Source organism: Pezoporus flaviventris, unplaced genomic scaffold (assembly GCF_033815535.1).
Source record: "Pezoporus flaviventris isolate CSIRO_AGI_PZ_B2104156 unplaced genomic scaffold, CSIRO_AGI_Pfla_v1 ptg000002l, whole genome shotgun sequence".
Taxonomy (NCBI): domain Eukaryota; kingdom Metazoa; phylum Chordata; class Aves; order Psittaciformes; family Psittacidae; genus Pezoporus; species Pezoporus flaviventris.
The window spans coordinates 50,000,989-50,023,923 of NW_026892550.1; the positions used below are offsets into that span (position 1 = coordinate 50,000,989).

The 22,935-nt window shown below is 39.8% G+C and overlaps 2 protein-coding genes across 5 annotated transcripts in view; one reads left to right on the forward strand and one right to left on the reverse strand.

Annotated features, from left to right (window-relative positions):
• Window positions 1-4,643, reverse strand: part of SLC39A8 (solute carrier family 39 member 8) — a 61,329-nt gene extending 56,686 nt beyond the window's left edge. For 2 of the 3 annotated variants that reach the window (XM_061478223.1, XM_061478216.1), the window contains exon 1: window positions 4,253-4,643. The gene's annotated coding sequence lies outside the window, so the exon portion shown is untranslated. Of the gene's footprint in view, window positions 1-1,479; window positions 1,598-4,252 lie in introns of all 3 variants that reach the window. The other variant, XM_061478230.1, reaches the window with a different exon arrangement.
• A 350-nt stretch (window positions 4,644-4,993) lies between these two features.
• Window positions 4,994-22,935, forward strand: part of NFKB1 (nuclear factor kappa B subunit 1) — a 64,689-nt gene continuing 46,747 nt past the window's right edge. The window contains exons 1-3 of one of the 2 annotated variants that reach the window (XM_061478120.1): window positions 4,994-5,165; window positions 16,974-17,026; window positions 18,153-18,237. In XM_061478120.1, coding sequence (XP_061334104.1) covers window positions 16,982-17,026; window positions 18,153-18,237 — 130 coding nt within the window. In that variant the 5' untranslated portion in view covers window positions 4,994-5,165; window positions 16,974-16,981. The remainder of the gene's footprint in view (window positions 5,166-16,973; window positions 17,027-18,152; window positions 18,238-22,935) is intronic. The other variant, XM_061478110.1, reaches the window with a different exon arrangement.

Sequence of the window (22,935 nt, forward strand, 5' to 3'; positions counted from 1 at the left end):
CCCTGAACTGGATTCTGGTGGTTATAATCAGATAAAAGTTGTAAATACATATCATTCAGATATGCAAAAGACCATGAAGAGAAACCAATCCATTCATATATGAAACACTGACCATAGTACAGTATTAAGCAAGTACCTGCTGTCACTGAACTCAAATAGCAAAACCCCACACCTCTGCCTCCAGTGGCTGGTCAAGGTGTTAGGTAGTTGAACATTAGAAGAATGAATGACTCATAGTCTGTACTAGGTCCAGATTTCAAAGAACTGACTGGTAGATTATTAGTTTTACTACCAGAAAGCAGAACTCTTATCTGTGACTACTTAATGTAGCAGTTTGCTTATGGCTCTACGGTACATGTCCTTCACATTGTAGCATTACACACCACTAATGGTCTTATAGATTCTGTAAATATGACCAGCTTAGATAGAGCAGTCCCTATCTTCTGCATGAAGCCGCTTCGAGGCTCAGGCAAACTATGCAGGGAACAACTTCTCTTCCTTGAAAGCAGCTCCCTCGCAGTAAGTTCACGCAATATATAAACCAAAATTTTCGGTGCAACTGAGAGGTTTGTTGTGAAATGCTCCTTGCTATCTGCCAGTATGAAAGAAAAAGGACAGAAGGAGGCCTGGCATTACACAGCCAAACTGAGCGGAGGCTAGGCTAACCATTCCAAAAATGATACACAAAAAATTGCCTTCTCTGCTTGGTTCTGTCCATGTCTTTAAGTTAGTGACACCCTATACAATATCATAGCTGTAACAGTTAATGTTGAGCAGTCATATTTGAGAACAAATCAGATGATGTCAGAGCTAAAGTTGCTATCGTAATACCTAATGTGAGTGTTTATGCATGGATTTATTTTCTAAATTAATTGGCAGGCTTACTTCGTGGAAAAAGAGATAAAAGGAGACTCATAACTATCAGCTATTAATGCAAGAAAACTATAGGATGTTGGAAGAGAAAAAATAGAAAAGGGAATCTAATAAACTGCCTTCCATCCATTCAGATCTTCTCCCCACTTGGAATGTAGAGCTAAGCTAACCTGTTATTTACAGCTATCTAGGCACAAATGTCAGCTATCACACAGAAATGTAGGTTCACCCACACTCCTATTCAGATTAGTGCTTACCCTCAGTTATACGCTATTCAAGGTTTCATGATAACTTCTGGTTTGCTTTTGGGTTTTTGGTGTTTATTTGTTGTTTGGGTTTTTTTTTTGCCTTTAGTCTTCCTTTTCTTGTTTACTTCTAGCTCTCTTCAGAGGTTCCCCTTTCTCTATTAATTATACACACCAGCCATGTTTACAACCTCATGGTTCTCTTACTTAAGTCCACTAAATTTATTCCCCCAAACATCTATTCACTACTGATATCTTCTCCTGCTTTAGCTCTGGCACTTTTACCCAATCCGCTAGAAATTTAGTGTTTTCGCGCAGTCACAGGTCTGAACCACTTTGGTAGTAATATGAGGTCTCATACCTGATTTGTGGTTCTGTAGGAAGCAAGTGAATGGTACATTTAGGATGTGATCTGTATAACCATAGGAGACGCCACCCTATTCTGAGAGTTGTAGGGCATTGCTGTGTCCATCTAAGCCCTGATGAGATAAAGAATGAAATGAGGCCAGACCACCACTTACCAGAAACCAGCAAAAAATGACAGAAAGTACTTCTCATGGACGCTGCAACATGGGGATTCAGCAGCATCATTGAACTCTAGACCCTGCTCTAGCTACAGTTCAAAAGCTACAGTTCTAGCTACAGTTCAAAGGTTGAATTTGCATATGTACTTTAAATACTTAGAGATCTTTTTATACGGTTTCTATTGTCTACTTCATTAGAGCTCAACACATTTTGTCTCAGAATGATGGCATCATCTTAAAAATACAGTTTTGTTTTTTTTAAAGCTCATTATTTTGTTATTTTCCTGGTGGATTCAAGTTACAGGAAATAATGGCAATGCAAACAGCAAATGTTGGCTAAACATTGATAACTTACATGAGGACTGGAGTGTGTGCAAGACAATCACTGGCTACTGAGGCAAATCAGTATTTACAGGCATGATAAAGAAATAAGGCATTAATTAGAAAAAGATTCCTATCCCTCAGAAAGGCACCTGTCCTCCCAGAGTAAACCTAGCTCATAACAGACACAGCTCTTAGGTTGCATTTACATATTAGAAAACTTACAACACACACAACCTACTAAGGTGAAACAACTTGGGTAAGTGCACAACTAGAAAGCCTTTCCTCTGATGCACCTTCCAGCTACCAGAGACTATAACGAGGCTGGAAACATTTCACATGGTCTACTCTAGCTCAACAACATCAGCATTTGTTCCTTCACATCCAGCTTTAATCACCCACTCTTTCTTTGTGAGCTGATGTTGTCCAGGTACTGAAGTATCTAGAGGTAACAGTGCAAATGTGTGTTACCCAGGAAAGAGGCACCCAATTTTTCAGTGCAAATCATTCACACCTGAGTCTATACTATCTGCCTAATTTCTCTAATGATTGGGAACAGGATTAGAGAAATAATTGTTCATTTGGCTCTTCAGGTAAGAAGCCTGTGCTTTAATGCAGTTCATTTATCTAGAGTGTCCTGTAAATATAATTTTACCAAACAGCCTGGCATTATCATGAGTTTCAGCAGAAATAACATTTCTGCCATGGTGTTAAGTTATAAGAAAGAGAAGTTTATGCTTTAAATATAATTTAGAAGAGGCTTTTCTTTTAACATCTAGATGTTTGTAGAAGCTGATAAGGATGTCATAGGAAAAGCTGAGACTGGGTACTTGATGCGTCCTTTTAAAATAAATCCACCAGGTAAGTCTTCTTAAGCTTTGGAACTTTTCCACCTTGTCTGATTTCCTGGTACTTGTTCATACAGGTTTTGCCCTGTGAGCACACCTTCGGCTTGCCATGACATGGCACCTTTCATTTCAAATGAATTGTATTCTGAAACTTTGTGTATGCTAAATCCATCTAAACTTCCTTCTTAAAGGGCTTTGGGGCCCAGTTCTCTCCTTGCTTTTGCTCTGCTTACTTCAGCGCACTTGGTTCCACAGGAAAGACTAACATAGAATCTTGAATGTCCAGAAAACACTCCAATGTAATAAGGGAAAACATGTTTTATTCAGAAATGCTCGGTCAGTCAATCTCAATCCCCAATTTGGATTGGGAAGAGAATGGGAAATGCACTTTCAGAAGTGCATCACAGAGCATAAGTGGCAATTCAAATAAAGGAAATGACTTGTCTCCTCATACATATGTATGTGTAATCTGTATGAGATTTCAGTTCTCTTTATTAAGAGACAGAAAAATCCTTCTGTAGTCTCAGCTCTAATTTTAAATGAGTGCATCTCTGTCCCAACCCAGACACAGGGCATAAAGCGTTAACGTCTGAATCTACTCCCTTTCCAGTAATGAAATTGTTTACCATCTGGATAGACTGGAAGTGTGCAGCAGCACAGTCTCCCTCTGTGACATGACTATCAATACAATGTTAAAGATAAGGTTGTAATACTTCCCTGATAAAAATACCCATTCCTTCTTGTTCCAGTCAACAGGTGGGTTATGATTTTACCCTATTTCTTTTGAATTAAGTTTTGCTCTACAGTGCCTTATGTCAATAAAAGAAGCAGTAGTTGTATAATTTAACTCCTAAATGGGGGCTTTTAATCCCCCTTATAAATTATGATTTTTGTTAGTGTCCTTCCACTCTGAGATAAATACTTCCTGAAGTTCCACCTCATGTGGTCTTCATGGCATAACAAAATCTCCCACAGGTTATTTTCAGGTGTGCTGCTGACTTTCTGGGCTAACACACATTAGGTGAGCCACGCTGGCTGCTGATTTGAGGTGCTCTTCACCCTTAACGAAGTAGACGTTTAAGACTCAGCATAAAGATGTTTGAACTTCAATGCTTTGTGTAGTATTTTTGCCAATTAAACATGGCACTAGCTGACTTCCTTCAGCCTTGGCTAGATGTATCTGGGAAACTTGGTTACTATACAGACGCATAGGAATGTTGGCATTTTAAGAAGAAAGTTTAAAGGTTATACTTAATTACATAGAGCAACCTGGTCTAGTAGAAGGTGCCCCTGCCCATGGCAGAGGGCTTGGAATTAGACGATCTTTAAGGTCCCTTCCAACCCAAACCATTTTGATTCTATACTACAGACTTCAGTTCCAGTACTAAGAAGACCAGTGTATTACTGATGGCTGGCGCTATTTAAAAAAAGTTAAACCAACCTGGGAGTCTGCTCTGCCAGCAGCTGTATAAATCCAGAGGAAAAATGGTGCTGTGTAGCCTATGCTGGCTGCTCAGTGCTGTTCTCAGGCATCAGGTCAATCAGTAACCTCCTTTTGTGAAGCGCCCGTGAACGATAGCCAACAGTCAGGCACTACATAGGTGGCTTAAATTAACTCTATGCAGTCTCTTCCCTTCATAACTTTCTAGGTATCAACCGACAAAAAAAACTTCGGCAGCCACCCGGTCGGGCCTGACTCCACAGAAGAACCCCAAAAACATCGCTGTGAGCCAAGCAACATGTACAACAACAGGATTATTCCTGGGGCGGTGGTAATTCCTTTAGGATGAAAAGGCTCACATATTCACGCGGCTCCCTCCAGGCGGGAGGGCCTGTCCCTGGGGGAGAGAGGGATTTCATCTCGGGGGTTGGGTGGCAGCCCGGCCTTTCCTTGGCTCCGCGCTGCCCCGCTCGCTTCGCCGCTGCCTCTCCCCACTCTCCCGCAGCGGGTTTCTCCTCAGCCGTGAGGTGAGGGGCCGTCCGACGGTGCTCGGAGCTGCCCCTCCACTCTCTCCCTCTCTGCCCCCCATCGGGTGCCCGCTCCCGCCCCTCCCGCGCTGCCGGAACGTCAACGGGAATTTCCAGCCAGGAAGTGCGGTGGGCCGGGGGCCAGGCCGGTGCCGCTCGGCTGCCCTCGCCAACGGGCTCGCGGTAGGCCGGGCAGACGGGAGGGAGTGGAGGGAGGGAGCGGACGAAGAAGAGAGGGAGGAGGGAAAGTCCGCGCGGAGCTAGGGCGCGGGCGGCGCCGGCGGCGTCACGCCGGTTACATGGCGCGGCGCTGAGAGACGCGCGGCGCCGAGGGACCCACTGGCGGCAGACGAGGACGAGGCGTCGCCAGCCCTGCCTTGCCCCGGGTGAGCCTCAGGCAGCCCCTGACCCCGGCGTTCTCTGCCTGCTTCCTCGCCTTGCCCTCACCTCGGTTTCTTTGCTGCTGGCTGCGCTCCCTCCGTTCTGTGCCGCCGCGGCCCGACATGGAGCGAGTGTGGGGTGGGAGCGAGCAACTGCGTCCTGCCTGAGCTGGGTCGGGGGGAGCGCTCTGGGGAGCTCGGTGCCCCCCCCGGAGGAGAGATTTACCGCCCGAAAGTGTGGCGCCGGGCAGCCGCTCAGCCATGACCTCGGCCAGGGTGTGGACCGAGCTCCGGCCGCCGGGGGATTCGCGTGCGCTTGCCGGGGCGGCTGCCGCGAGTGCAGGGGGTGGAAGGGAAGGCAAGCAGGCGGTCGTTGCCGTGTGGCGGGACTGGGGTGGTTGCGGGGCTCTGTGTGTCGTGCTGGTACCGGCCCTGCCGGCGGGGTGACTGTGGAAGCCGAGAAGCGGACACCGTTTCTTCCCGGCGCCGAGTTTCTGGAAAGGGCGATTCCGCCTCGTTGCCCTGTTGGTGCAGGAAATGCCTCACGCCTTTTCTGTGATTTATCTGTTTTAAGCACGTAATAGGCTTTTCTGCTGCTGCGTGAGGAGACTTCCTAACTACGAAGGGGTGTCTGTGAAGGGCTGTCATGTAAAGCGAAAGAACTTTGAAACCCCAGCTTTGCTACGGTGCTCGTAGGCAAAGGGGGTGCTGCTTCTCACGCTAGTGGTTTCGCAGATGACATCTGTGCTTAACGCGAGACACGGTTTGGAGTGTCTGCTGTTGCGTAGTCGTCCGCTGGCCTTGAAAATACAGGGGGGTTACCATGCGGAGCTGCCTTTGCTACTGCCAGCTTTGGGTGCCCTTGTCTTGGGTGAGGCTTGCGGAGTGTCACAAGTAGTATAAGTAAAGGCTACTTTAAAGGTAGTAAATAGTGAGATTTTTAAGGGTAACTTCGTACTAAGTAGTGAGAACTTCACATTTTCATCATGGCAAGGAATATTATTAGACTGATTGCTCTGTTAGATTTGACCTTAAACCCAAGAATATGCAGCTTTTTATCATTGCAATTATTTGTTTACCTATTGACTCTTTCTGCTTTAAGGGTAACTGATAAGGAAGCACTATAAAGTTATTTTATATAAACATAAAATGGGCTGTAATTTCTGAACTGTAGTACAGATGAGCTGTGTGTTATTTGGCAATTACAATAATGGAGTGCACTGCTATGTAATTTCATTTAAATAAGTAAACGTGAGTGCCTGAAAGCATTTGCAGAATAAGTCTTTGTAGGCAAGGGATCATCTGCTTCATTTCAGCTTCCTGTTCCAAAATCTTTGCTAAAGAATAAAATGTCAAAGAAAATACAGATTATTTTTAATGGTTTTAAAGTGATGATTGTATTTGGTATGTTCAGTGCTTCCACAGTACCCTCTTCATTTATTTTGTTCACAGGGAAAATTAGTACCAAGCAGATGAATTCTCTGCCATGCTCTTACATGCTGTAAGGTGCTTACACCATCACTGTCAAGCTAACAGAACAGGGTTGAAAATACAGCATTTTGTTTTTATTGACATCCAGAGTCTGTGTGCTATGTACTGCAAAGTATACTTTTGAAATAGTATTTCAGCCAAAGCATTTTTGATTTTTTTCAGAATAGAACATAGCTGCCCCTTCTAGGAAAGTGTTAAACAAGATGTCATTCTAAGACGTCATCCTGTCTGCGATGTTTTGTAATCTACAGGAAAGACTGCAGTCTAATTGAGAAAACGAAAGAGGAAAAAGCAGCCCGTAACTATCCAGATGTAGATCCTCTGTTCAGTAAACTTCCCTGGCTTAAGAATTTAACTGAGAGTTACGCTGAAGTATTACTGTCAGGATCTACCAGTGTGTGGAGATTTCAGGGAAACTCGGTGCTGAAATGTACAAGATCTCTTAAATAACGTAATCTGAAATACTGAACAGAAGGGGAAAAGCCTTTTTCTTTCCACCCTTTGTCCCTTTTTTAAAGAAAGATATGTCAATCAGTGTTAGAGTCATAAAAGAAGGAGTTTATTTTCTCATGCAAGTAATGAATATACTTTAAGTAGAGCTAAGGTTGTAAAAACTGAGCACAGCTTTGTATCACTTTGTCATGTGTGTGTTTTTTTTAAAGGAAAGTGTTGTAGGAGATAAACTTCGTACCTGTGTTCAGTTAGTTCAGTCAGCACCTTGGCAATGTTTTTGTGGTGTATATTTTGAAATCAGAAGATTGTGCTGGGGGGGGAAAATAAGTGTTGTGGAAGAGAAAACAAGGAAATTTTGGCCGAGGGCAAGAGGGTAGAAAGCATGCTGTGATACTTCATTTATACCCACATTCAAAAATTTGCTGCTTCATTTATTGAAAAACAGTAATTTAATTGCTTCTCATTTACTACGTATTTGACTTTTAAAACAAGTTTTAATAACAAATTTAATTTTTTTTTTCATTGAGATAGCATTATGTGAATTCAGTAATGGATAGCTACAAATAAATGTCACTGAAGCAAATTTGCTAACTAATAGATTTTTGTGTTTTCATGAAAACAGTGCTCTTCTTTTCATCACTGCCTTTTCCCAAAATCTTCCCTTGCCGCTGTCACGTAAATGCATGCAAACTCCAGGAGTAAGTGGCGAGGAATTCATGTCATAGAGCGTTTCATTGCAGAGTGCGGATGGACAGGAACCAAGTTTCAAGACCTTCACTGTCAAGGATACTCTGTGGTGACTAGAAAAGTTAGGGTTTGGGTCTCACTCAAAAGTTAAGTGAATACAGAATGTTGTTTTGAAGTTGCAAAGGTATAGTGAAATACATTTTTTTTTTTTTTACTAACTTACAGTTGGCTTTCTGATGTAGCTAGTGATGAGCAAACTCTGCAGCCTTTGGAGATTCTGGTTAACTATTCTGTGTTTTCAGAGACTACAAAATCTATTTGTTAAAATCATCTCGTCTTTCAGTGCTGTAAATGTTTGCCAACTCTAAATTCAGAAGTGTTAGTCTTAAAGAAAAATGTTACTCACTTCCCTAAGCAACTAATGGAAATTGTAGAGTGAAACTTTTTTTTCCCAGCATGTTGGTAGCTTTTCTTTGATTGGCAGACACAAAATAACACAGCTATTATAAAGTGAAGAGGATGCTTTATAATGAGAATTTCAGGCAAACATTCTTGTTATAAACTCCTGGTCTTGGTCACTTTTAGCTCCGACACAGGTATTTTAGAGGTGGAAGTTGTAATTTGATGATGTCCTTTAAATAAGCTGTGATCTTTCCTAAGTTCTATGTTGATAAGGTCATAAATTATGGTTGTCATTTGCTGTGCCCTTAGGTCAGTCAGGCACTAAGTTTGAGCATAGAACTAATTCAGTGAGTCGTCTTCAGTGCTTTCATTTAAACATATATTTTGCCAAAGCACTGTTGACTGTTTCAGAAGTCAAGCCTTAAGAGATGTTTCAAATTGTTCTAGTCTCCAGGTGAAATCCTTTGTTCAGGATTTAGGTGGAGCTGACAGGCCATGTGTGGGGAGGAAGCTACTGTTGCTGCTACTAGCAATTTTCCCCCCTTTCAACTTTTATGTTATTTTGAAAAGCACTGCCAGATACAATTTTTTCTTAATTTAAAATGCAGAATTAGCTAAACTGAAATCTCCTGTATCTCATTGCATCCTTCAAGCAAACTACTGTTACAGATGAATCAAGAGCAAAGCAGGTCTGAGTTATGTGGTATTGGGGTTTTTTGTTTGTTTTCTTTGTTTCTTTTAAAGGTCATATTTCTATCTGTTTAAACACTTATGGACAGATTTTAGCACAGAGATTAAGTAAAAACAGAGTGAGCAGATGTTTTTTGAGTCTTGGTGGGTTAGGTTACTGGAGAAAATAGGCTGTGGAAATTGTACTATTTACTGTTTATGGGTTTTTTTAAAAAAGCCTTAGTAACCGCTTTGCACCTGTAGATTTGAATCCTAGGATGTGACTGCAATGGTGCTAGACTTGGTTTCTACTTGTTTGGTTCCACTTACTGGTATTATTTAACTGACCATTTCTGTCATGTTGCTCTCAGTGGCTGTTCAAAACCAAAAGGACACTGAGAACCCCTTAGCTCACTTTTGTATTTGTGATGGTAACAGCCCTTGCTGTTTTATGAGTCCTCTTCTGCTGCCGTTGTTCATGAAGTGAGGGACTGTTGTCTTCAGTAAGACCCCAGATCCCATGTGGAAGTACCTGATGATACAGCAAACCTTATGTGAACTGGGCTTCTGAAATCTTGGGTTTGCTTGTTACTTGGCTTCTCAGAAACTGTTCTTCCCCACCTCCCCCGCCCCTCCTCAAAAGGAAAAGGTTTGCTGTTTAATACTGATGATTCATTATACCTGAGTCTTACAGAATGGGTATGTGTGGCTTTTTAAGTTAAAATTTTACTTTGATGAACAACTTTGTATGAACTAGAACTATTTCTAAAGAACATTCAGTAGTTCTTTTATCTGTAGGAAAAAGCGTTTTAACATGATACTCAGGTTAGTTCAAGTAGCATTACCACTCTGTGCTAAATACAGTGTAGTTACTGGAGTTGTTCTGCTGTGTTGAACCTCAGTGGTTTTACGTGCACTTTGTATTATTCACATACAGGAGTATGTTTGCTATCTATTTGAATACTGTTTATTCCTTTGGTTTAAGTTGCTTTGAATGTGTTTTAACAAAAACATTTGATTCCAGCGATATCTTGGAAAAACTGTTTATGATGTCTTTATGGCATTGTAGTATTTCCTCTTGTAATATTAGTTCACTACTTTGACATTTGGAGAAGGAATAAAGCACCCAAAAATTGTGTTTGTAAAGATATTTAATGAAATGACCATTCAGGTAGTTCAATTACTCTTTACCAAGTGAATTTCCTCATGATATGACTTTTTCTTCAAAGTTATAGTTTTCTGGTGTAATAAATTTGAGCCTAGATTTCCTACCATAATTCTGCACCCAGAAATTCTGATTCAGAGCATCACAATTCTGCAGTCTTTTTAATACTTTTTTTCATTTCCTAAACGTCTTGTAGTTTATATACTGTTGTCCAGTAATGCATCCGCTCATGACTGAAAATATATAAAAATTTTAACTTAAAAAGTTTTCTAATCTTAAAAATGCACAGAAAAAACTCCTAGGTCCCACCCAACAGGAAATAATAAGCAGACTTCATTAATAACAAGAAGAGACAATTTCTGTTGTTGTATTAGGAAAAACAAAACAGTGTCATTTGGGGTTATGTAGTGTTATTGCAGGTGCAGCAGTCTGAGAACAAGTCTGCAGAAGGAAGTAGTATCTTCTTTAACAATTCATCTCTGGACAAACCTTTTCTCACTTGTATACTTGAGAAATTATACTCAAATCTTTATTCAGAGATTACACGTCTCTGGTAGCTGAAGGAAAGTAAAAAATATGACTTCCGTATGCCGCTTTTGCGGAAATTAAGCATTGTTGAGTTTTATAATGAGAATACAGTTCCCTTAGAACAACATCCCCCTACATCCCTAGGCATTGAAGTCATAGATGGAGGAAAAATAAGGACTGTTAACATTTAAAGGCAAACTTCAAATGTCAAGTCAGTTTCATTACCAAGTTAAAATTCCCTTAAAAAAAAAAACATAGTTAATGGGGCTCCTTGTCAGCTTGAGTGAGTTAGCAATCACCTCTCATGGTTTTTAAAATGCTTTTTCTTTCCTGTTTGTGCTAGAGATCTGTGCCAATAGTGTGAGTGAAAGCATGCATGAAGTTCCCTTAATATTTTGGTTCTGTTCACTTTGTGTATTTTGAAATACTATAACTGTTTATCACCTCTTATTTTGGATGATCTAGGGATTTTCTCTCTGCAGCACATCTTTTTCTTTTATTTTAAAAAGAAAAATGTGTGTGACTTCAGAAACAAGTATAATTTATTAAAATGGATGCAATTGAAATAGTAGTTGGGAACAATATAAATAAAGTAACCATTAGTAAAACCTCTTCTGTGTTAAGATTTTGCTTGGTTAGTATTTGGGAGGGGGATGTCTTTCCTTCCCCTTTCCCTAATATCCTTCTCCAGAAAGCTTTCTTCTGCAGCAGCTTCATTAGTGGCAACAGCAGTGGAAGTACAAGGTGCTGGTAGCTAACACCTTTCAGAGTTTAATTGTGTAGACCTGCTTTAAGCAGGTTTGGACAGTATGTGTTCAAAATGCCAGCAACTGTTTGGAATCTTGCCTGTGCAATATTCCCAGTGTTGTTTACATTGCTTTTAACAAAAATAAGATTTATTTTTCTTCAGAAAACAATCTTATTGAGACTTCAAAAATTAAAGTGGTTAGAAGGACATGCATACTTTAAGGGTTATCCACGTAACTTCTATCGGTTCATGACCCAACATCAGTGTCCTCTGAAGTGCCGTAAGACCAAAGCCTGTGTATACATGTGGCTTGCTATTTTGTGCAGAGTTAGAAAGTAGCAGTTCTCAGACTTCCTTTTTTCCCCTCCATGTGCTTCTCTAAGAATATATTCTACACCAAAAGGTTTTTGCCCTGGAGCTGTACTCCCAGTATTTTTGGAAAATAATTGGGCTATAAGAGAAATGAAGGATGAAGTTGGAGAGGAGGTGTGCAGAGCTGAGGTGAAAAGGCTAGGCAGTGAAAGGAATGGGGAACATCCTGACTTCAGAGGCACTGCAGTGATGAAGGCTGGAGCCTAAACAACTTGGATCATCTCTCTGTTGTGTCAGAGCAGCCAATTCTGTCCTCTAGCCAAAAATGTCTCGGCAGCTCTTCTCCTGCCTCCAGCCCTGACCCAGCAACTCGCAATGTCTATTGCACAATACATTTCCCAGCATCTATGTGTGGGAAATTCTGATCTGTGTAGCAGTTGTCTCTATACAGATACAGATTATGTTTTGCAAAGGGTAGAAAAGTGAGGCTCAAGGATGGCTAGTTGCCACTAAAAGTAGATAGTAATAATAAAGAAAACCAGGTAAAATGCTTTGTAGAGACTGTAAATGCAACAGTTTCTGTTTCTACCTTGATATTTCATAGCTGCTACAGGATTTCAGAGAACTTGGTGCTGACCCTGAAAACATAGTTCTCTGCAGTCAGGTAGTCTGCCATGTCTTATAGCCCTGATGTAACAAAACCCTTACAATATATAACACACAAATGTCTTTGCCTTTCATCCTTATTCTTCTCTGTTTTTAATAAGTAAAATAAACAGGCTAAGAGCATAATCACAGTGAATTCCATTGCTTTCATTCAGTGTCCAGTTAAAGAGGTTTATTTTTAATAGCTAAATTCCAGTGAAAGCCAAGTTAAAGAGAAAAAACACTGCTAAAAAACTCACAGGAAGAACTGTGCTTTCAGTATGTATGTCAAGTCAGCTGAAGTGTAATAGTTGCATTTCTTGCACTGAGGCTTGCTTTCTGAATCTTAGCCTTGAAAGGTGAAATCTGAAATCAAATGATCAAGATAAACAGAAATGAGAGTTCTTGTTCCTGGATGGGAGTGTGCCTGCATTAATTATGTTGTTTCTGTTTTAAATGCATGAACTGTTGGAAGCTTTAGAACAAATACTCAGAATACAGTAAATGAACTCATGTTCTTCCAGCTGTGCCTATTTGTATGTGGTACTATTTGGGTATTAAGGAGCAGTGGTAATGCAACCAACCTTGATTGGTTGGTGCAACCCCATCGTGTGCAATATACATATATGCATAGATCTGATTTTTTTTTCTTTTTCTCCCTTTTTCTTCTTTTTTATTTTTTACCTTTTTCACAATGGCAGCTGGCCCGCTGTGTGAAGAAAGGAATACTGCATACATACAAGCATCATGCAGACACACAGTCCCTCAGTAGGCACAGCTGTGTGGTTTTGGACAAGTTAGGCTGGTTTTTACGTTATTGCACTAAGAGCTAAATGACTTTCCTTCACCTACCTTTGAATTTTCACACTAAAAGATACAGTGAATTGAAATGTCTAGTGTTCTGTGCCCATTATCTGGAAGACTTTAGACAATCTCCAGGGTGAACACTGTCGTGGTTGATTGTGGTCTGCAGGTGTAGGGCTATTTTTTACTGTAGATGCAGGTTTGCAGTACTGTTTGTGGGAATTGGAGGTTATGTGGGAAGCAGACATATGTAGTAACACAAACTTCCACAATTATAGAATCATAGAATGGTTAGGGTTTGAAAGGACCTGAAGATCATCCAGTTCCAATCCCCACAAAGCAATTTTAACCCAGTCAAGTGAGAGGTGCTTTTGACTTGATTTCTCTAAGATGCATATAGCAGCAAATATAGCATGGATAAAAACAATCTCTGCTCCAAAATACAGCTTGTGTAAGGAGAGAATGAACAAAGCTACTTGTGGTAGATGCTAATCTTAACACTTAATGCATATAGAAAAGGTGCTTAGAAACTCAAGCAATAATAAGGGAAGAGGCCAATTAAAAATCATGTGGTAGGGTCTGTTTTTCTACAGATGTCTTTTTAGGTTTTGATCATGTTATTCATTCTCTGGATTTGCCTCAGTTTTCTCCTAACAGGAGGACACTTTGGGTTTTGTAAACTAAGTAAGTCCTAAGGAGACAATTCTATTTTGGAGGTAGGGTTCCCAGAACATTTTATTGGTTTTGAAAGGGGACAAAACATACAGTGAAACCAAGAGTGTTTTCAGTTTTCACTTAGAGGGGTCATATTAAACAGCTGGGTTAATTTTTGTCTAGGCCCTGAAAAGGCAATCAAGTGTCAGTTTACAAAGGCATATGTTTGCACATCTAAATTATCGTGTGTTTATAATAAACTGGCTTAGCATTCAAGCCTGAGAAAATGTCTTTAATCTTTCCCCCAAACACTGCAGCTGACTGTTGAGCACAAAAGATGTCAAGTAAGAGACACCTGTGGTTTTGGTGTGAGTGAAATTGTGTTTAATACCTGGTTAGAAATTCATTAGCATGCACCTACAGCAACTGAGTAGTATGTCAGTAGTCACCTTGCTGCTTCTGAGTGCAACGTTCATTTTTAATAACTGCTGTTTCGCTGTTATGACATCGGCTTTCTGGCTGATGCAGTGGACAGAAATTACAGTTTTGATCAGGTGAAACTGAAGAGCTGATTCAGATAGACATCAGTGTTACTTCAGGATAGATTCTAATTCTTATTTCAAAGTACTTGAAATGAAAAGTTTTCAGAAATATTGCCTCTCTGGTGTTTTTGCAGTGTGTTGAAGTTGTGTTGTAGAACTGTATACGTGACTGGGAAGCATAGCAGGTGTGAGAGCTACCCCCGTCCCACAGAGTTCTGCTGCACTGACTGTCATCCAGTCCAAGAAACTGGAATAGGATGAAGAGTAGAACTTGGTGTTAGATTTATCCTGTTGGACTTCTAGAAAAAGCTGTGAGATGCTTTGTTTGAAAGTTTTGCAAGGAAGCATAGGTTTGGCAAACAGGCAGGTGGGCAGATGCTATTCATATTAGCTCTTTGGACTTTCTGTTTGTTTGGTTTTTCTGCAGAAACACATTTACCGTGTCACATCTGGGTGCTTCAGGGACTTTGGAACACAGTTTTGTACATGTGACTCGTGAAATAATAAGTGATTAAATATGAGACATCACAAATCAAGGCTTTTAGGACCAGTTTTTATTCTGCTTCTGCAGAAGAAATCTGGCATTTGCACTCACGGTTACTTGTGAGTGCAAATCGGTATGCCTCAGCAGGATGGGTATTTTCTGATGCCTCCTAAGAAAATACTGGCTGCTGAGGTCTTCAGATTGTTTTCTGTAATATCTACATCTTTAACTGGGAAGCACTTGCCAAAAACTAAATTGCAGTTATTTCAGTAACCTGTCAATTGGTGATGAAGGTTATTTTCTTTCTATGGAACAGAATGGCAAATAAAAACATCTTAGTAAAGTTTGTTATATGCTCAAGGTTTTGTTATGCCTTGTACGTTGACTTTTTTCCCGTAAAGATTGATAATAACAATAGCAAATTATTGACTAAACTAATGCTTTGTAGAATATGCCTGAGAGATAATGTGACTGACTGGCATTTTTTAATATTGCTGAAGTCCTGAGATATCTATATATATATATATATATATATATCTATATATATATATATATATATATATATATATACTAGGTGATGAAATAGATCACGGATGGCTTGAGGTACAGCATGGGTGGATGCTTGTTATCTTGTTTACTTATTTTTGGCTGTAACCAATTATTTTCTATTTACTCAAATACTTCAAATAAATATTACCCAGTCAATATTTTTCTCTAAAATTGAATTAAAACAGGTGAATGTTTTTATTTTCTAGGTTTAGAAATAACTTTACCCTCATGGACCTCTTTTTCCTGGAAGCTCTCTGGGTGTTGTGTCTCCTGTTTCTCCATTTTAGGTTTTCTTTCATTTTCTACTTGTGTGGGATGGATGGTTATCTGTTGTCTTTGGCACTTGTTAGCAGGCTGAGTTAAGCTTCTGTTAAAGTGAAGTATCTGAGTATTCCAAGTTTCTTTTTACTATTTGCCTTTCTAGTTCCTGTAGAAGTTACGCTGTGACTCAGTTTTTCTTTATCGGTTTGCTGATGACTTGCCACTCTCAGTTTTCACTGTTCACTTTGCTGGAAAACATGGCTCATGTTCATTGTATTGTGGTGGAATGTGAGGGCCAGTGACATGTTTCTCTCTTCTATTAGATATTAACCTTACTTAAAGTATCTGCCTGAATGCAGATAAGAGTTTCTTGAAATAGTCACTACAGTTACTTCCCGATGTTCCCTTGGCGAACCTTTTTTAGTAAGATCGACATAAGTGAAATTATAATTCTTTCAATAACATCAACATGAAAGGAAATAACACTAATCTTTTATAGTAGACCTAATAAATTCCTAACAAAATTTCCAGCCTCTGCTACTGGCAAAAGTTTCCCAGTGTTCAGCATTTACATGTAGACTTGTGAGAGAGGGTTAGATATGCTGTACCTCCATAATTGTCATTGTCAGCACTGAGTTGTTGTGGGTGCCAAGCACTTGCGGAACTCTGGAAATAAAGGTGTACGTAATTAGTCAATGTTTGATAGCTGTTTTTATTTAAAGAAAAAATACTGGATGCTCTTTTCTTGGACATCTTTATCTTTCATTTACTATTACTTCACAAGAAAACTGTTAGGGTTCATTCATGAATGCTCAGTCTTTTTAGTGTATAAAAACACAGAGACATGCATTTGCTAAGCCATGGTAATGGCTTTGCTGAAAGTCTAATGGCAGAGCAAAGACAGAAACAAATTAATTCCTGATTTTAAGAAATTGTTACTTCAGGACTTTGGCTGTAATTTTTAGTTGCTTTGGGAGCAGGCAATGGAAAATCCTAGCTGTAGCCTCTCCTGTCCTTAGCTTGCCTTTTGCAAATTATAAAGAACTGAAGAGTAATTTAGAAATTGTTACCATGAGTAAAATAAGGGTCAGAGATGGGGCTTTTAATTCATAGAATCACAGAATGGTTTGAGTTGGAAGGGACCTTAAAGATCATCCAGTTCCAGCCCCCTGCTGTGGGCAGGGACACCTTCCACTAGACCAAGTTACTCAAAACCCCATGCGACCTGGCCTTGAACGCTGCCAGGGATGGGGCAGCCACAGCTTCTCCGGGCAACCTGTGCCAGGGCTTCAGCACCTTCATAGTGAAGAATTTTTTTCATAATGTCTAATCTAAAGATACTGGTGTACATTGGGTAAAAAAAAAAAAAAAAAAGGAAAAAATAATAAAGAGTGTTCTGATCATATTTTTTATGTTTCAGGAATTAAAATGGCAGGAGAAGATTCCTATATTATGGGAGTGTCTGATCCCCAGGTAAGTGGGTTTGTGTATTTTCAGTATCCTTGTGTTTTCTTCTAGCTCTCTGTTCTGGATTCCTCTCTTATTGTCCTGTCATTTCCTAAGCTTTACAACGTGGAGACATAAAAGCATTGTAGTTTACTGGCAGAAATGAGGTTTGGGGAAATCTAGGTTTTTTTTTTTCTCTAAGGCATTTTTATGTCAACTGCAGCTTGCTTTGCCACTGGTGAAATGCTGAAATGAAAAGGAAAGCTAGGCCTGCTGAAAGAAGCAATTGAAAAAATACTAATTTTTATGCCCTGCTTGTCTGTGACACTTGCTCTGAAATTTATTCTGTTGTTTCTTTATATTCTATCTGAAAATAAAGCCCCTTAGGCCCTAAAAGGCCCCTTTGTGTGATTTTTTTTGTGAAATTCTCATTGACACTGATGACTGAAATGTTCATTTGCTCACACAGATCAGAAGGTCAAGCTCTTCAGAAGCTCCTCCTGATCTATTAGGTCATTTCATGATGCATTTGAATTATGAAATTGGTGCTTGAATGAAAAGTTTGAGATAATTTCTGCTCAATTTCCAAAAAGAAACTATTTTCTCCCTTATGCTTGCTGCACTTCGGAAGAAGACAGATTTATACCCGACAACGTTTACTATGAGTTAAGACATGTCAGAGTTCAAAAAAGAAAGAAGCTCCCAAACTTCAACCTGGTTACATACTGTTTTCTTTCATTAGAGCTTGTAAATATATTTCCGTAAGGAATGTAGTCTGATGGGGTTTAGTCACAGAAGTGAAAATAAAAAGTCGCAGGGTCTCACCAATGAGTTGAGCAAAGACATCTATGGTCAGATTTTCAGAATATACTGTATAAGCTCTTTTGAATGTATAGTTGTCAGCACATGTAAGCAAAATGCATACTTAGAAACTGCACTGAGCTCAGTGAGGTCTCATGATACTGGTGGAACTTGGTCAGTACTATCAGCTTTGCTTGCAACAAAAATATAATTCATATAAAATGTTTGTGTACTGCACCAGTGTGTTTGCAATCTCAGTATTTGCAGAGAACTTTAAAATTCTTTGCTGATAGATATTTTATAAAATTATGTGTATATATAGTAATGAAAAGTGTATTTTATTTTGACATAGATGTTTGCGATGGATCAGTTCATGGGAATGAATACATTATTTAATAATACAAATTACATCACGCCGGACTTGCCACTGCGAACAGGTATGAACTGTTGCTATTTGATTGCGCTATTGTCCTGCTGTTTCTTTTAGTTATTTTTGGTGTGAAATTCTTTTCAGAGGCTTTTCTGTTTGCACTCTTGTATTTCATAATGCAAGACCCCAAGGTTATCAACTAGTTTTTTTATTACACCCTTGTGCATCTCTTTCTTGCCCTCAAGAAACTTTCAAAAGTAAATCAAATCTGATTTTATTTTGGCTTGTACAGAAAGTGAAAGTTTCAGTTGGCTTGTGTGACCAAAGTGCTTTGAGTGACCTGTTTCTAGGCATCCTTAGTGACCTACATGTTTGTATTGCCAGATGCAGCATATACTTTATTTTTGATTTTGACTGGTGTTTCATATATTGTAATAATTCTTAAGGTACTTGGTTTTCACTAATAACATGTAGAATATGTTCAACTTCCTGTATCATCTGAATCTGTTTTTCCTTTTCAGTGACTTGTCTGTTTCCTGTAAAGTGGCAATCTGCTATTAAAGGGACCTGACAATTTCCTGAATAATAACACAAGTTTAAAAGTTCAGAGTCAAATTTTGCAACCAACCGCTGCAAATAAACAAATACTATTCTGCAGAGGTCTGATATGCAGTTCTTCTTTCAGTATGGTTTCACAACAGTTGTATTAAATAAAAGTGTGTTATATCTCAGCCAATAGCTTGATCAGCCTTGATCTGGTTTTGGTTATTAAATTTCTTTATAAGTATTACTTCACACTTAAATGTAGAAAACTCTTTTTTCATGCATAGTTTCATTAAAATAGCTGATATGAAAGGAGGAAGGAAATAAAAATTTATTTAAATATGTGAGGTTTTTTCCAATATATATCTCCAATAACATACCTTCAGTATAGCTATTTATGTCTTTTAACATGACAACTTTTTGAGTTTGACCTGTTTGTTGTATCTGGGTGTAAGCTGGTATCTTCCGTATTGCAGATTGCTGCTTTTTTGTTGTTGCAGTTGTTGAAAATGCAGATCTTTTTTTTGCAGTATTTCATACACTGACATACATACATTGACAGCAGCGAAGGTGTGATGGGTAAAATGAAATAAAAAATTAGCTTTTTAATTCATAGGTAAGGTAACAAATGCTGATTTAAAAAGAAAAATTAAGGCATGCTTATTGCTTCAGTGTTTCGTGGTGTAAACAATACTTCAGTTTTCTTGACTGAATAGTAGCAGGAAAAGATCAAGAAACATATGGTATAGATAATTCTGTATCAAGATAAAATGTTTTGATGAGCTAAGCTCTTGAGAAATACAGAGAAGCATCCAACAAATTAATGTTGAAATCGTTTGTGGCGTGTTTTTTATTAAGGCAGATAAAATTGTTCAGTAAGATTCATCTGTAGGATTAAAGGGCTTGTGCATTGTATGCTAAGGGTTGGGGTTTTTTTGCTGTTCTCCCAGTTTCTGTGGAACAATTTAAGTTATTGGAATTTTGATTTCCCCATAATGATCACTTACATGTACCTTTTAAGCTTGCTCTGTACTCCTCATGCCAGACTCATTCCATACAAATTATTCAGAGATATCTGATTTTCAGATATCTCTGTCCTGTCTGAACTAGAAGACAGCTGTTTTTAAAACCATGTGGGGAGTCAAGAATTCACTGAGTTCTGCAGTCACAGAAAACTCTTACTGAGCTAAGCCTAGCTCTATTCTTAATTTGCAGAGTTGTTCAGAAAAGGCCATGTTTTAGTGGCACTGTTCTTGTATACAGCTGCACTATATGAGGTACGAAATGGTATTTAATAAAGGATTATGGATTTTAGGTTTTCACAAACAATAAGTTAACCACAGGTTTAAGTAAGGGTTATCATTTCAGTGGAATCTGTTGGTGCCATAGTGATTTTGTTTCTTGTGTAGTATCGCTATAATGCTTACTTCCTCCCCTGCTTGGGACTATGTTGTGTTAATTACTATGGACTAGTTCTTCAGTTATAAGGTAGTAAAAGAACTTGCATATTATGCTTTAGTTGTTTCCAGGCAGGAACTAATGATTTCTTTTTACGCAGCAAGGCCAGTTAAAAATTCTCATGGGACTTTCCAAAAGTACTTCCAGCTGGGATATGGAGAGGGTAAAATAAGTGTTCCAAAAAGGATTTTTCTTTAGGACAGATGAATGATTTAAAAAGAAAGAACTGAAGATGTTAATTGTTCCTCATCATTTGGTGTAGTACCTACATCTTTCAATCTGCGCATTTGTAAGTGCACAATGTCAGACTTACTACATTGGCAGACAGGTTTAATATATAACTGTAGATTGCGGTATCATGCCAGTGTAGCTGAATCAACAAATAGCTGGGGAATTTGGGGACTTTCTGATGATAGATGTTCTGCTGTTATGTTAACATTTACAGTAACAGTAGAAGACCTTTGAGACTTTCTCAATGAGGTTGTCAGTGCTCAAGGGTCTTTGCTTGCTTCTTTTTCTCTCTCGTGTGTCAGTTTTAAGTAAAAATTTGACTTTTGGCTCTAAAGCTGTAGTGGGTAGTTACATGGTTCAAGTTCTACGTTTACATCTAATTCTAGAAAGAGAAGTAGTTTGTGTCTTTGGTGACAAAAAGATGTATTTATAACAAGTGCAGTAACTGTGCAAACTGCAGGACTGAGCTGTGTGTTTAAAACATCACCATCAGCAAAGACGGTACGTTGTGATGTCAACCGTCCCTTTGACTCATTGAGAAGTATTCCGCCTTTGAGAGTTAGGTACTAGTCCTCATTGGCATCTGGGATGGAGTGAGAGTTACCCATGGCATGTATTTAGGCTCTGTAAAAGCAGATACGCATCGGTGTGATGTCCCTCCACTGTGGAGTGGAGGGACAAAGTGATGCCTTAAATTGGAGAGGAAATGGGCAGAGCTCTGAGCAAAGTGTTTTACAATTTTGGGTGTTTCTTACTTCCTGATTATTCAAGGCCATCTACAACCATGTAACATAGCAATCTGTGTGCCAGTTAGAGGTGGTTTAGGGAACTGATTAATTGTTTGGGTAGGTAGGGGTTCTGGTCTAAATAGCTGTTGGCATTAAAATGTTGTGGTTTTGAACCTGTGAAGTTGAAGCAGGACTATCAGAAGCTGAACAGTGTTGCCTGGAGGCTACTGAAATTAGTTTTCTGGTATTTCTTTAACCGCCTCTGCCCAACCTTCTGTGATGCTGTTGGGAAATGAGAAGGAAGGGCACGGGCAAAAAAAAAAGGCACTTATAAAAAAACTTTGCTTTTTTTTTTTTTCAGAGAGGTAATGTTAGAGGTTCAAGGAAGCCTGGCCATCGCCACAGGTTGGATGAGTGTTCATTTGCCCTGTCCCATAGCACTGGCCCTAATCCTTAGAAGCATGAGCAGACTTGCATACTGCATCTTCTGTTTTCTCTAGATCTGTGCTTGTATTTTGAAGAGTAAACGGAAGAGAGAGGTTACAGCTCATGAGCTGCTTGCTTTAAACATCTTTCTTTGAACACTGAAATGCTGAGATGCAGGAGTGTTCCTGTGCAGGTGAATCACTCAAGAGGGGGACATACGAATGTTATCGTAGGCATTCAGGAAGGATAAGACACCATATCTGGAGTCTGAGCTTTTAGTAGCAAGGTACCACAGCCAATATGGAGACAGGAGGGTTGCTGTTGGATTTAACAATCCAGATTTAGAGGCTATGAGCATTTTCATCCATGTCCGCAGAGCAAAACAGTGCGCAATTACAAGGGTGAGATGTCTGTTCTGGGGGACCCACTAACAGGAGGTGAGGGAGAGCTTGACCACAGGTGCTTGCAGGTGAAATTGAATGGCCTCAGGTACTAGGTAAGCAGTTAGATAAAGGGCCCCACTTGTCTTGCAGTTCTGCAAGAGGTGTCCCACTAACCTCACAAGACACCTGGTTTCTTGACTTTGCTATCACGGGAAGAAGGAACCAAAAGGGAGCCTAAAATAGGTGCTCCTTTGAGAAGTGTGTGTGCAGGGTGAGGCCTGTCAAGAGGAAGAAAGAATGTAAGTGGTGGGAGTGTAAAGATGCAGGAGGGCCTCTGACTCAGGCAGGAAGGAAAATGAAGAAATGTAGCAGTTGAAGAAGACGTGGGGAAGTCAGACTGTGACGCAGGCTGGAGGGGAGGCAGTGGAATGCGAGTCAGTTTCTGGCAACCAAGGAGAGAAGACAGAAAAGGAAGCACTTGAAGCATACTCAGGATGAGGCAGTCTGCACTAATCCTCGAGGCTGGAGGACTGCATGTTTTAGTTGCAGTTCTTAGCTCTTCTGGCTGCAGTAGTGCCAGGCAAGTCAAGAGGAGTGCTCATGTCAAAACTTCGCTCTTGGCAACAGTGAGAGTCATCTCTGGGTAGAGGCCATCTCCATGTCTGTATGCTGTTTCAGCCTCTCTGCAGGGCAAAAGTAGAACTTAAGCCACACATTAAGCAGCGTTCCTTCTTGTGGTTATTTAACACTTAAGAGGGGGCTGCTCATTAAACAAGAACTTCAAGCAACTTTCCAGACTAGAACAGGGGTGCAAAAGATCATCACAAATCCTGTCATTACTGGTTCCTTTGACAAGGTGTACATCTTCAGGTTTCTGCTGTCTGTCTACTTAAACCAGACACGCCTACTAATAAAAGTGATATACTAAGATCTTCCCTGTGCAGAGCGCTAGACATCTTTTATTTTCCCTATGGGAAAGGGTGAGAGAGGGAAAGA